General features: G+C 33.0%; 1 protein-coding gene across 11 annotated transcripts in view; it reads right to left on the bottom strand.

The window, feature by feature from the left end:
• Ccdc18 (coiled-coil domain containing 18) overlaps window positions 1-15,428 on the bottom strand; it is a 105,506-nt gene that overhangs the window by 4,370 nt on the left and 85,708 nt on the right. For 10 of the 11 annotated variants that reach the window (XM_071618057.1, XM_071618055.1, XM_071618061.1 and 7 more), the window contains one exon: window positions 12,450-12,975. In XM_071618057.1, coding sequence (XP_071474158.1) covers window positions 12,490-12,975 — 486 coding nt within the window. In that variant the 3' untranslated portion in view covers window positions 12,450-12,489. Of the gene's footprint in view, window positions 1-4,694; window positions 4,748-12,449; window positions 12,976-15,428 lie in introns of those variants that run through there. The other variant, XM_071618058.1, reaches the window with a different exon arrangement.

The raw sequence follows: 15,428 nt of genomic DNA, 5'->3' as shown, positions 1-15,428 counted from the left end.
AAATACTTACACATCCTTTGACATGAAGATTATACAGCAGGGTTGTTTAATATTTGAAGGTTTTCTAGATACGTTGTTATTAATATTTACGTTAATTACACTGTGATCAAAGAACTTTTGCAAGATGATTTGTCTTTTGAAATTTATAGTGACCTAAATTGTGGACCAGCACATGGTTTCTCAACGTTCCGGGTGCATTTGAAAAGAAATGTGTATTATATAGTTGTTGAATATATTCTTTAAATATAAGTTGGTTGTCAATGTTATTCAAATCTTCTGTATCTTTACTGATTTTTTTTTGTCTTTTATTCTTTCAATTACTGAAAAATGGAGGTTGAACTCTCCCACTATGATTGTGGATTTTTCCATTTCTCCCTTAGTTTATTTGTTTTTATTTCATGTATTCTGAAGTCTGTTATTTGGTATACACAAATTAGGAATACGTCTTCCTACTGAATGTATCCTCTTATCATTATGAAAAAACTTTTTTTGTTTGTTTGTTTTAGGTAATGGGGATTGAACCCAGAAGCACTTAACCACTGAACTACATCCCTAGTGGCCCCTCCCCCTTTGAGACAAGGTCTTGGTTAAGTTGCTGAGACTGGCTTTGAACTTCTGATCCTCTTGCCTCAGCCTCCTACGGCACTGGGATTACAGGCATGAGCCATCACATCCAGCTGAAACAACCTTCTTTATCTCTGGCACTATTTTGTTTTTTTTGAGGTCTACTTTGTTCAATATTATATGACCCTGAAGTTTTCTTAAGCTTGCTTTCTTATGCTTGTTTCCCTAATATATCTATTTCTATCCTTTTATCTTTAAATCTATTGGTATCTTTATATTTAAAGTATGTCTCACTATTTCTGATTAGAAACTATCCTCCTTTGGATCACTGTTTCCCTACCTGAGGCTTTTTTTCTGTTTGCTTTTAAGATAATTCTTTTCATTTTTGATTTTTCAAGATTTTCACTACTATATGCCTAGGATTTTCTTTTTATTTATCCTACTTATGGTTAACTGAACTCAGATCTACTAGTTAACCCACTGGTTGTAATTTTTTCACCCATTTTGGGCTATTTTCAGCCATAATGCTAAAATACCTTTTTTCCCTGTCCTATTTTCTTCTCATCTTGTCTTATAGGTCTTACATGCTCTGTTCATATCTATTTAATCATTTTTCCCTTTGTTCTTCAAGAGATATTTTCTATTAAACTGTCTTCAAGTCAACTGACTTTTATATCATCTCCAAACTTCTGTTAAGCTCATAGTAGGGATTTTATAATTTGAGATATCATACCTTTTTTGGTTCTAGAATTTCCACCTGATTACTTTATAGTTTCTATTGGTTTGTTAATATTCCTCCCCATTTGTTCATTCAGAATGTCCATATTTTTCTTGCACCTCTAAAAAATCTTTACAATAGTTACATTATAATGTTAGCTGATTCTAATATCTGGGTCATTTAAGGTTGATTTCTATTGACTGCCTTTTCTTTAGGTTATGAAGTAATATTTTTCTCATGTCAGGCAAATTTTTATTGCATCCTGAACACTAAACTGACACATAATAGTGATTCTGGAATTTTAAAAAGTATTATTCTAGGGCTGGGGCTGTAGCTCAGTGGTAGAGCGCTTGCCTCACACATGTGAGGCACTGGGTTTGATCCTCAGCACCACATAAAAATAAACAAACAAACAAACAAATAAATATTGTGTCCATCTACAACCAAAAAATATTTTTTAAAAAGTATTATTTTGCCTTCCTTTAAATAGCACTGAGTCAAATTATGGCAGAACTTCTTAATCCTTTTAGGTTGGGGTTTTTCCTTTACTAGGGTGAATCTATTTTGGCTTTGATTTAGTTCAGTGGTGTGACCTTAACTCAACGACTTGGTTTTATTTGTAAAATTTGGCATTTATGATGTTTCAACTGCATGCTGAGGTACTCAGCAAGTTACCTGTGTCTATGGCTGGGCCAGAACTCCAACATTGCCCAGAACTTTGAAATTTCTGGTAATTTCCTTTCTACTCAGCCACATAGTAGCCAGTTTTTAAGCTGCAAATTTTTTTCCATTATATGTTGAGTTTGCTCTTTGCAAAGGAGTTGAGGGAAACACTCAGTCTTTGGCTAACCTTTCTGAAAAGATTCCTTATCTCTGGTATTCTGCCTAAAAAATTCCACTGTAGCAACACTGAACTTTGATATATGCGTACTTAGCTCAGCATGATATTACCACAGTTTTAATGAATAAGTCTAGGCAAATACTGGGGGTAGGCAAATTTGAGAGCCTAGGCAAATAATGGGGCTAACTGTGAATATTTCCTTTCTTTCAAGGATTGCAGTCTTGTGCTTCCTGCAATTCCATGCCTGGAAAGAGCTTCATACATATTTTGTCCAGTTTTTTAATTATGTAGGGCATGAGGGCAAGACTATTACCAATTATTTCATCATGGTTAGAAACCTAAGTTTATCTATTCAAAGTGTATATTCTTAAATAATTCGTAAAGTACTTCTATACTGGGATTCTTTATTGGAGAAAAATAGTAAATGAAAATAATTATTAATAATGTGGAAAAACATTAACAGGGGTTAGGGAGTAAGAAAACTGAAAGAATATGAAGTTGTCAAATAATGAATGGGAATGCTGATTTGAGAGATGAAGGACATGATAACAAGCCCCTGATATAGCCACAGGTATGGATGGCTGAACCACAGTAGTTTTTCTACATTTTGCAAAAAGGGAAAAGAATGATCTTTGATGGCAAGAATGGGTGAAAAATGATACAAAATAAGCAAACCAAAATGGAAATTTAAAAAAGCAGAAAAAAAGCAAATTGAGGAAAATCAAATTTAAATTTTTCTTCTTAAAAAAATAACTACAGCGATTTGAGGGTATAGTGCAGTGTTAGAACACATGCTTAGCATGCACGAGAACATGGGTTCAATCTCCAGTACCGCCACCCAATCCTCCAAGGACAAAAACAAAACAACTACAACTATAGGATATCCAGGGAATTGTTGGGTTAACAGCAAAAAGTAAGATCTGTTGTAAGGCAAAGATGGAGACATAGATCTGGGAGTTATTACTATAAAGATTTTTATTGAAGCAACAGAACTGGATGAGATTATCTAGGAAGGACATGTACCGTAAGAAGGGAGGTACAGGTAGAAACCAAAGGATCCCAGTATTTTAGAGTCAGGCAGACAAAGATACTGAGATACTTAAATACTGAGAATGATGTTCAGAGAAGTTAAAGGCAAATATATTTGGTTCAAATTTTAGATGTTATAAGCTATATGACCATGAGAAGATAAATCTTTTTGTATCTGTTTTTTTCTTCTACAAAAATATGGTGATAAATTAAAAAATGGTGATAAATAAGAGAGGCAACTATCAAGTGGAATGTGAAAAGGACCAAACAAGAGTATGCAACATAGAGAGGCAGAATTTTTTTGACTGGTAGGTAGTATATTCTATTTTGTTTTGCTTTTTTGCTTGTTTATTTTAGGCTAGGGAAAGGATTTAAACATGTTTATATGAACAGAAGGAGCCAAAGGGATGGGGCTAAAGTATATGAAAGAAGTCAGAGAAAGAAGCTGAAAGTAAATAAGCCCTTGGAGATGGGATGGAAGAAAAAGCTGAACCCTGAAGGTACATGTTTTTCAAGAATTAAGAGTCCAACTTAGAGTGGAAACTACAAATTTATAAAGGTATCAGATATACATTGTGACGCTATTAATTAACACTAAGTAGTCCTGGAGTAAGAAGTGACAAGGCACATGGTAGAAAGACAGGGAAATAAGAGTGCTAGAAGAGAAGACTGAATCAGCAAGTGACTCTTTGGATCAATACACTAGTAAATAGCAACAAGAAGATAAAACTTTATTCTACTCCTGACAAATAATTACAAATTTAAAATTAGTGTTGTTAAAATAGTAATATCAATATATTAATGGTTTTAATGTCTAACTCTTAGAAAATATTAATCCCATACAACTTTTTAAGGATACATTTATATTCATTTATAAATTCAATATCTGGTATAAAGACATCAAGACTCTTGAGAAATTTTTAAATATGAAGGCTTAAACATCTCACCTTACTTGTGCTGCACTATTTTTATTCTATCACAGAGCTAACTAACCATGTATATATAAAGTCATTAGCCCAAAGCTCATCTCTTGATACTTAAATTAGTTTCTTTAGAACATATTAACTTCTATCATTATGTTAAACAATTCTACCTATAAAACTAAAATAATAATCTATTTCATAAGTTGTTATGAGGATTAAATGAGTTTAAGTATAAAGTGCCTAGAATAATATCTGATAAATAGTAAACACTCCACAAGTTACCCATTATTATATAATTATGAACCTGTCACAGAATGACTTTTAAATTCATATTAACTTAAAAATTAAGTATTACTAGAAAAATAGCAAATAATATAGCAGTATGATTAAAAATGTAAATAAGTATTACATATTTTAACAATGATCTTTGCATAATAAACAAAGACAAAGAAAGCAGTAAGTTTAAACAAAAAAAAGGGTTAATTTTCTCTAAAAATGTAATTAACTTTTAAAAGAAAGGGCTTTCTTTAAAAAATTAAAATATAAAATTTATTCAAAAGCAATAAATAACAGCTTCTATGCAATATGAGCTACATAATAAGTAAACACAGCACAGTACCAACAATTCCACTTTTTCATCAGGACATCTTCTTTTAATTACAAGTTTTCTCCCTAGAGTAATGCAAAATAATTGATTAATATCTGAAATATTCTTATATTGATTTAACATTAAAAGTATACTATAATAGTCAGAAACATAATTTAAAGCAAGAATGAGAAATATTTAAGTCAACTGCAAAATATGAATCAGAAAGTCAATAATAGACCACATGGATACAGATAGCAAGTAATTCTGGAGGAGTAGATGGGAGTACAGATTAAACTAAAGTGATTTTAAAACTCAAAATGGCATATCAAAATAACAGATGTAGGCATCAGTGTCCTCTTATAGTTCAAAGGCACATGAAAAAGAAAAAAGTCTTAAGGATAGAAAGAAAAAGAAGATGTTTGTATGCACAACAAAGAAAAGTAGAAAGATAGAGGAAAAGGAGATTTAAAAAATACAAGTTAAATATTTTTGTCATATCTTGGACTTTACCTGGGCTATGAATTTGAAAATATTATCGTGTACCTAGGTATTTCCCTATATTCCTGCTTCATCTCATCTTTTGCCTATTTTTGTTTTCCCTATAGCCGATTTTCTCACTTCTAATTTTTCATATGTACCATATTTTGTAAACTATGTACAACCCCCTTTTAGAATAAAATGAATACAAACAATACTTTTTTTATAAATTCCTAATAAACATCCACTGTTCTGATCAAAAAAATGATTAGAATAGTTCTTATTGTGAAGTCTCTGAGCTCTCTGAAATTGTGTTCAAAACTGTATAACTTTTTAAGTTCTGAGCTTTTCTCAGAGTTAGAAGTTCTATGTTAGACTCTATGTTATAGTCTTGATTGTGAATAGAATTGCCAAGATAGGAATATGAATTATTAACCATTAGAAAATCTATATTAGGGCTGCAACAAAAAAAGAAACTAACATTAATTAAGCCCTTCTCATGTGCCAATTTCCATGTTTTTTCCATTGTACCAGGGGATTTTTTTTTTTTGGTACTGGAGATTGAATCCAGGGTCACTTAACCACTGAGCCACATCCCCATCCATTTTTAATATTTTATTTAGAGACAGGGCCTCGCACAGTTACTTAAGTCCTCCCTAAATTGCTGAGGCTGGCTTTGAATTTGTAATCCTTTTGTCTCAACCTCCCCAGCCACTGGGATTACAGGCATGCGCCACCACAACCAGTACTGTACCAGTGGATTTTAGGAATGCATTGAAGAGTAGGGCTACATTCTGAGCAGTTGATTTTCTACATAGAGCCCAACAATAATGACCCCAGCCTTTGCATTGCTTAAGGGCTCTTTACACAAATCAGATGATGAATTAAATTCTCTATAGACTTGGCTGATTTGATTTTTGACAGAAATTAAAGTTACATCATGTGTAGGAAACAACTTACGATATCTCATGAGTAGTAGTAACATCTCATGACAACTTCAAACTAAACTTTTAAACTTTAGTCACTTAATGATTTTTTTAACAGTGCAGATTAAATTTGAACATGGGTGGGGTTGTGGCTCAGTGGTAGAGCACTTGCCTCCCATGTGTGAGGCACTAGGTTCGATTCTCAGCACCGCATATAAATCAATAAAATAAAGGTCCATTGACAACTAAAAAAAAATTTTTTTTTTAACATAGCAGATAAAGACAATTATTTAAAAAGTCAAGTATAGCAGTGAAGAAGTTAAAGACACCATAATTAGGACAAAAATTTCTATGGAGCTCCCCTTTCCTTGGTGCCTGAAACTCCTGCTTATTTTTCTTAATGATTAATTCAGGACTATTCTAGGGCCTTTGTATAAGCACCATGAAAAGAGATGAATGAGTTCAGGCACAATTCACTAATCAAACTAACTACTTTCGTATCTGTTTGGCATAATTGGTTTCTTCACATTTCATTTAAACAGAGTCTCTCTGGCTTAAAAGGTTTTTTTTGTTTTTGTTTTTGTTTTGTACTGGGGATTGACTCCAGAGATGCTGAACCACTGAGCCACATCCCCAATCCTTTTTTATTTAGCCACAGGGTCTTGCTAAGTTGCTTAGGGCCTTTCTAAGTTGATGAGGCTGGCTTTCAACTCATGATTCTCCCGTCTCAGCCTCCCAAGCTACTGGGATTACAGGTGAATACCACCATGCCTGGCTTAAAAGAGTTTTTGTTATAAATATATACATGTCTTTCTCTATATAAATTTATATATAGACATATATATTTATGTATATTTATATATATAAATTAAATATATATTTATTTTAATTGTAGATGGACACAACACTTTATTTATTTATTTATCTATCTATCCTTATGCAGTGCTAATAATCAAACTCAGTGCGCCTCACATGTGCCAGGCAAGGAATTTTACCATTCCATTATCATAGAAGCTTAGTACTAAACTAAAGTACTAACTCTACCACTGAGCCACAACTCCAGCCCTTAAAAGAGTTTTATAATCCTCCCTGTAAATTAGAGATCAATGTAATGTCATACTTAATAGTGGGCATAATACACTGAGGATCAGAACTAGACTGCAGATCAAGTCTCCACACTCCAATTAAAAAAAAAATCTCTTATTTTTTAAAAAATTTACAAGTGGTATACATTTATTAAGGTAACATACATGTGAATGACCATGAAGTCATTTAACAGTAAAGGTAGAGCAAGTCAAAGTTTCATTCAACAATAGCAGTTTTATCTCTGAATTTTCTTACCTTCCATTAAAGGGAAAAAAAGACAAAAAACAAAGAATAGTGAAATTAGAGAAGAAAGAAATAGAGACCCATCAGAAAAAGCAGCAAAAAGATGTCTTCAATTACCCTTGCCCCTTAAGAGAAATGTATAATATACAAGGAGCAGTCACTTGAAAACTAAAAAGTCAAGATGAGCATTTGTCTAGTAAACATCGTAGAGATGAAAAAAATGGAGCAATGAATGGAGCTTTGAGCAACCCAAAGAGCCAGTCCTTTCTATCAAAGACAAAATTGAGCTGATCTAGGGAATGTGATTGAGGCACATGAGGTGTAAGAATTCCACGTGACCTTTAAGTTCTAAGTACTGACTGTGGTTAATGAATTTAAAACTCAGTAGAACATCATTCAAAATAAACAAAACTATTTGAGCATGGAATTTAACTTTTGATTTTATGAATCTAATTGGGTACAGAATTTTGAATATTTTAGTTTAGTACTAAGCTTCTATGATAATGGAATGGTAAAATTCCTTGATAAAACATAAAATGACAAGATATTCAAATGCATCTGCATATTCCAATAACCTACAGAATAAGTAATCATTCTATCAATTGTGTATTAACTTTTAAGTTCTACTCTCCTAACCCCTAATTGACTAAGCAGCTTCAAGACCAATCTATTTAATCAGAAATTACTGAAGAGGATATAAACACAATCAATGTAAACAGTATAGTACAGAGCAGGGACTCAGTTTATTCATGTGTAATAATGGGGACAATGACATTATTCATTACAATAGAAGAACTATTAGGTTTTCTCTGTGTATGTGTGTTTTGCGAGAACTCAGTGTCTCGCACATGCCAGGCAAGTCCTCTACACCTCCAGCCCTACTAAGTACTATTACTTTGTACTATTAGGATAATAATAATAACTATTGCAGGTACTATTACTGAGCTATTATAAAGATTAGGAGTTCATTTATGTTAATTATTCAGTGCCTAATATATAGTAAATGCTATGTCTTGTTATGATCACAATCTGTCACTACATTTATCAAAATTATCCTGCACAAATTAGGCTTTGTTTCTACCAAAAATAGACCCTTACACATCTGATTCTAAGGGTCATTGGAATAGGGCAGAGGTTCTTGAAAGGAACAGTAATGACCTATAGGGAACATTCTAGAAATCTGTGAGGGTAGTTTGAGTTGTCACTAAATTGAAGAGAAAGGGAAATCCTGCTTCTGCAATGTAATAGGCAGGGACAAACAATGCCAGATCTGGTCCTATGATTTACAGGGTTGGTCCCACATGACAAAATTACCTGGCTAGTAACTCTATTAAACTTTCCTATTTTACCTATACTCTCCCATTCTCCAAGTTAACTATTTCATATACCTTCTTTGCTTTTAAATCTCCAATGCCTTATTCTAACTTAGATAATAGCCCTGTTTGTTAATCAATAAATTCTTCTACCACCACCAAACCTTCTAGTCCATGTGTTTCTATTCCCACATTTTTTGCTCTTCTTCTTACTACAGTCAATAAACTTCTTCCTTTTTACCTAAGACCAGTCCCTCTACCTCTCTAATTGTATCTTTTTTGGTCACTGTTTTTCATGGTATTGAGGACTGGAGGCAGGACCCCCACATGTGAGGCAAGGCTCAAACAGTGAGCTATATTCTCAACCCTTTTTAAATTTTTGAGACAAAGTCTTGCTAAATTACTCAGGCTGGACTTGATTTTGCAATCCTCCAGCCTCAGCCTTCCAAGTAGCCAGGATTACAGGCATGTGTCATCACACCCAGCTAAATCTAAAGTTGTTTGTTTGTTTGTTTTGGTACCAGGGATTGAACCCAGAACCCACAGGCACTTAACCACTGAGCCACATTCCCAGCCACTTTTTATTTTAAGACAGGGTCTCAATAAGTTGTTGAGGGTTTCTCACTAAGTTGTTGAGGCTGGTTTTGAATTTGCAATCCTCCTGCCTCAGCCTCCCAGGCTGCTGGCATTATAGGCACCTGGCTCCCATTCGAATTTCTTACCGGCTTTTCTTCCTAACACTTTTTTTGTTTTTAAACCTGGCATTATTATACAAAGTACATGTATGAAGACTTGAATTGGGTATCAACATGCCTTATATACAAACAGAGATATGAAAAATTGTGGTATATATGTGTATTAAGAATTGTAATGCAAAAAAAAAGTACATGTATAATGGCATAAAGTGACGTGAACATACTTTATATACAGAGATACAAAAAATTGTGCTCTATATGTGTAATAAGGATTGTAATGCATTCCACTGTTGTTGTGTATTTAAAAAAATAATAAAATCATTAAAAAATCCCTTTGAAAGTATTTTAAAAAAAACTCTGGCTTTATAACATATATCTATTTACTTATTTACTCTCTACCCCACTAAAATGTAAGCTCCATGTGCAAAGGATATTGGTCACTTTTATTTGTTTCTATAATCCCAGTGCTTGGTATATAGTAGGTGCTCAATAAATATTTATTGATAACAAATCTTTACATATTTGGGTCTGCAACGACCCTGTGCACAAGTGTGCTTGCCACAACAGTTTTGAAGTGGTTTGAGGCCTTGCCCTGATCCATCCAGATCAAGATTATAGAAATTTCAGACAATTACTGGGTATAACGGCTCATGCCATAATCTCAGAGGCTTGGGAGGATCCTAAGTTCAAACCCAGTCTCAGAACTTAGCAAGGCCCTGAGCAACTTAGAGACCCTGTCTCAAAATAAAAAATAATAGTAATAAAAAAATTCAAAAAGTTTGAGTTCAATTCTTGATATAAAAAAAAAAAATCAGACAACGAAAAAAAAAAAAGAAAAAAAGAAATGTCTATGAATAAATTAAATATCTGAATAAATAATATCTAATAAACACAACCACAGTTTCAAATGGTAGATTTTATTAGACTTTCACAGGGAAAATTTCACCGAGATGGAGTTATATTTTAAAAATTTCTATTATTTGCCTTAGCTTTATTAACAGGTTGTAAGCTATTACAGCAGATATCAAATCTTAGGCAGTTTAATAAGTACAGGAACTTTTATACATAGCTCAACATTTTTCATTGTATAATTGATATAGTAGCTATCCAGTTAGACATAAGTCTTTAAGAAAAAGGGCAGGGACAATGATGGTACTGACTTGTTTGCATTTGTATTTTTCACTTCATAAATTTAACTGAATGAAAACTCTACTACAAAAACATATAGAATGTACAAAAATGTCTTATAAAAACAATTAGTGTGCCAAGCATAGTGACACACACCTGTAATCCCAGTGGCTTTGGAGGCTGAGGCAGAGGGATCGCGAGTTCAAAGCCAGCCTTGGCAAAAGTGAGGGACTAAGCAACTCAGTGAGATCCTGTCTCTAAATAAAATACAATATAGGGCTGGGGATGTGGCTCAGTGGTTGAGTGCCCCTGAGTTCAATCTCCAGTACACCTCCCAAAAAAGACAAAAACAAAACAAAACAACAAAAACAAAACAAAACAAAAAACAATTAGTGCAATTACCAATCTACACAGAATAATATAAATAAAATGGATAATAAATTTGGTAGAAGTCATTGTAAATTGCTATCCCTTAATTAACAAGTTTTTCTAAAGGGAGTTAAGTTTACATTTCACAATTCCTATCTCTATATTAACAGAAGACCTTTTTTTTTTTTTTACAAAATTAAAGCTGATTAAAAACTCTTGAAGGCATGCAGGGAATAGTAACATTCAATAGTTCTATTCAGCAGAGAAACCCAAGAAGTTAAAAGATGGAAAAGAAATTACAGGTATTTTCATTATTGCAAATCACATTTTGAACTTAATTTTTTAAAATGTTACTCAGTATTGCCTTACTTATTATGCCACTTGCACTGTTAAATATTTGAAATTTCAAAATTTGTAAATTTTGTTCTACTACAAATATTATTATTATTTTATACATTTTCTTGCTATGAATAGAAAATTACACTCTTTTAAATATAAGGAGGGATAGGAAGACATGAAAAGAGGCTGCAACAGTCTTTGTCTTAGGTTTATTCTTAAAAATCTTTTTCTAAAAAGCTACCTTAATGTGTTTGAAAATGAGGCAAAAGAGCATCTAAAAATAGCTGACATTATCTGAAGGACAGTAGTTACATAATGTAGACTACAGGCATGTGTATTGCATGGGATTGCAGGCATGTGCCATTGCGCCCAGCTAAATATATATATTTTTAACATATATATTTTATACTTTATGTATAAAATTTAAAATCTTCTTTTTAAAATTTAGTAGTTTTTTCCTAGACACTTTAAAGTTGTTTTTCTGTGAAATTTAAGTCTTAAATTTTCTCAATTTGTCTATCACAAAAGAAAAGTACCTATTCTCATTCTTTTCTAGCACTTACATTATATGACCGTTACTGATCTAAGACAAACACAAGAAGATTTTCATGACATGGCATGCTTGACTTAAATAATGGTTGAAGAATAAAAAATAAAAATGCATATACACACACAAATATATACAGGATGAGTATTTTTCACCTGAAAATCTGAAAAATTTTTTAAAAATATATTTATTTTTAAAGTTTTAGGTGGACACAATATCTTTATTTTACATTTATGTGGTGCTGAGAATCAAACCCAGTGCCTTGTGCATGCTAGGTGAGCACTCTACCACTGAGCCACATATGCCAAAATGCTCTAAATCATGACAATTTTTGAGTACCAACATGACATCACAAGTGGAAAATTCCACACTGTGAAGTTTTTGTTTTAGGCACAAATTACTATTTATAAAATTGCTTTTAGGATGGCTATATGTGAAGTATAAGTAAATTTGACATTCAAACTTGAGTTTCATCCTCAAGATATCTCATTATGTACATGTAAATATTCCAAACCCTGAAGAAGTCCAAAGCACTTCTGGTCCCAAGCATTTTGGATAAGGATACTCAACCTATATATATATATATATACACACACATACATACATATATATATATGTATATATTATATATATATAATATTCAATGTATATATTTTCTTCCAAGTAATAAAATTATATTTATCAGAGACAAATTGTTAAAACTTATAATGAGATACATACCTGAGTTAAACCAGCACCTGTTTGCATAGAAGATTTTTTTAATAGTCTCACTTCTTTGTTTATGTATCTCAGCATCCCACTAAGAGTAGTAAAATCATTACTCTCAGAACTATCATCCTCTATGGTATATGTGTGAGATTTAAATGAGTCTGACTGGGTATAAGTCAGTTCCTTATGGCTTTCTTCTAATGTTGAAGGCTGTTCTAATTGCATTTTCTTTAAGTCCTGTAGTAATTCTTCAGAAAGATCTTCATTACCATGAGATTTGAAACTAAGATCACTGGCACTAATAGAGCGACGTAGTTTTCTGCACTTGAAAACAGATGTGTGAGAATGTTTAGTAAACTTTGGATCTTGACTATCAGGCATAATTTCTGGTAGAGGTGTAAAGGGAGCTGGTAGAAACTTGATGTCTTCTGCCTTTTCATGTCCAGAAACTCTGGCTTGTAATCTGGTTAATTCTGATTCCTACAGAAAAATTAAACACAGTACATAGAAGGTGCTCAGTATATTTTTGTTAAGTGAATAAACAACCTAGAAAATCAAACTCTTAGAAGTCATCTATGTCAACCTTCATCTCAGAACAGGACTTAAGATCTTTTTTTTTTTTTTTTTTTAATTTTTTATTGTGGGTTGTTCAAAACATTACAAATTTCTTGACATATCATATTCCACACTTTGATTCAAGTGGGTTATGAACTCCCACCTTCACCCCATACACAGATTGCAGAATCACATCAGTTACACATCCATTGATTTACATATTGCCATACTAGTGTCTGTTGTGCTCCGCTGCCTTTCCCATCCTCCACCCTCCCCCCAGGACTTAAGATCTTGACAGCAACTCTTTAAGAATTTTCCAAGGGCTATTTAAACACTCTACTATTTAAGATAGCTTCATTTTGAGACAATTACATATGTTCATTCAAAATATGTCTAAAGTAGCCTATGGAATTCCATAAATACTAGGTTTTCCTTATAGAATTTTTTTTAGTGTTAATGACAATTTTAATTTCTATTCAAAAATAAAAATCTTACACCTAAAAATTTCTCTGCAAATATATAGAGATACATGGTATACACAAAGACTACCTTCAGAATTTCTAAAAGGAAATAAATATATTATCAGCTATTCTGCTTTTGTAAATTAGAATTATTTTGAGAAAAAAATTAGAGGGTCATAATCTTTAATAAATCAATCTTATTACACATTATATTTCTGTTATTTTCCCATGCTTTCATTGGGTACTCTGAGCTGTACCAGGATACTGAGAATGAGATCTATACTGCAAAATCAAGAAGCCTAAAGAAAAAGAAAAAAAGGATGGTATTTTAATTTTAACTAAAAGCTAAATAAAATATTAAAATTTTCTATTTTTAATATTGGGGATATTGCTCAGTGGTCAGTGCCTCTGAGTTCAATCCCCAGTAACCCCTCCCCCCTCAAATAATAGTAGCCTCCTGTTTAAATGAATCTCCTTTTTTTTACAGGTATATTTAAGATATATATTTTTAAATCACTTTTAATCTGATAGTTTCTATTTTTAAGTTTGTTCCCTAAAAATACTGTCCCTAAAACTAAAACTGTTATAACAACAGTATACAAAACAAAATGAAACTTTTAACTCCCACATTCGAGTTCTTTTAGGACTGTGTACTATTTTATTTAAATAACTTACTTTTAAGTGACTAGAAAGAGTGACAAGTTTTTGTTTTGGTGGGGTCTTTTTTTTAGAGAGAAAGAGAGAGAGAAGCTTTTTTTAATATTTATTTTTTAGTTTTCGGTGGACACAAAATCTTTATATTATTTATTTATTATTTTTATGTGGTGCTGAGGATGGAACCCAGTGCCCCGCGCATGCCAGGCGAGCGCGTTACCACTTGAGCCACATCCCCAGCCTTGGTGAGGTCTTGTTGTGTAGATCAGTTTGGCCTCAAACTCAAAGTACTCCTTTTTTATCCTTCAAGGAATTATAGGCATGAGCCACAGTACCCTGCTTTCAAGAATTGTTTTTTTTACATTTATTTTTTAGTTGTAGTTGGACACAATACCTTTTATTTTATTTTTTTTTTTTTATGTGGTGCTGAGGATTGAACCTAGGGTCTCACACATGCTGAGCCACAACCCCAGCCCTTGAGAATTTTTTATAGTAAACCTTAAGTTCACATTTTTTGGCTACAATTAATAAAGTAGTTATAGAGTTGACATAGGATTGTACACAGCTAGAGTTAGGGTATGTTTTCCTATCATGCGTTATCTTGCAACAATTAAGAAACATTTCTCAGATAAGTAGGAAAACATAACTTTTCAATAAAAGGAAGCATATTGAATATACTAAAAACAATTCACCTTTTCCTTTTTTTTCCCCTCCCTCTCTCTTTCTTCCAACTACTGGGGGTGTTATACCACTAAGCTACATCCCCAGCGCTATTTATTTATTTACGTAAATAAATATGTATGTATGTATTTTTATATTGAGACAGGGTTTCACTAAATTGCCAAGGCCAGCCTACTGCCTCGGCCTTCCAAATTGCTAGGATTACAGGTGTGTGCCACCACATCTGGTTAACCTTTTTCTTAAGACTCAAAGGTCACTGTGAGCTGGCTGTGGTGGCGCACACCTGTAATCATAATGGCTTGGGAGGCTGAGGTAGGAGGATTGTGAATTCAAAGCTAGCCTCAGCAAAAGTGAGGTGCTAAGCAACTCAGTGAGACCCTGTCTCTAAATAAAATACAAAATAGGGCTGAGGATGTGGCTCAGTGGTTGAGTGCCTCTGAGTTCAATCCCGGGTAAAACCCCCCCATCCCCCCAAAAAGAAGGTCACTGTGTGAACATTACTGTAGTGTGCCATCACTGTCTTAGCTTTGCCTATGTTCCAACTGCTCTCAAATACTAGCATATATGCTGTCAATGGAACTG

The sequence above is a fragment of the Marmota flaviventris genome, chromosome 10, assembly GCF_047511675.1.
Source record: "Marmota flaviventris isolate mMarFla1 chromosome 10, mMarFla1.hap1, whole genome shotgun sequence".
NCBI lineage: Eukaryota > Metazoa > Chordata > Mammalia > Rodentia > Sciuridae > Marmota > Marmota flaviventris.
The sequence above is the reverse complement of the archived record's forward strand: the minus strand, read 5'-3'. Positions and strand labels throughout refer to the sequence as shown.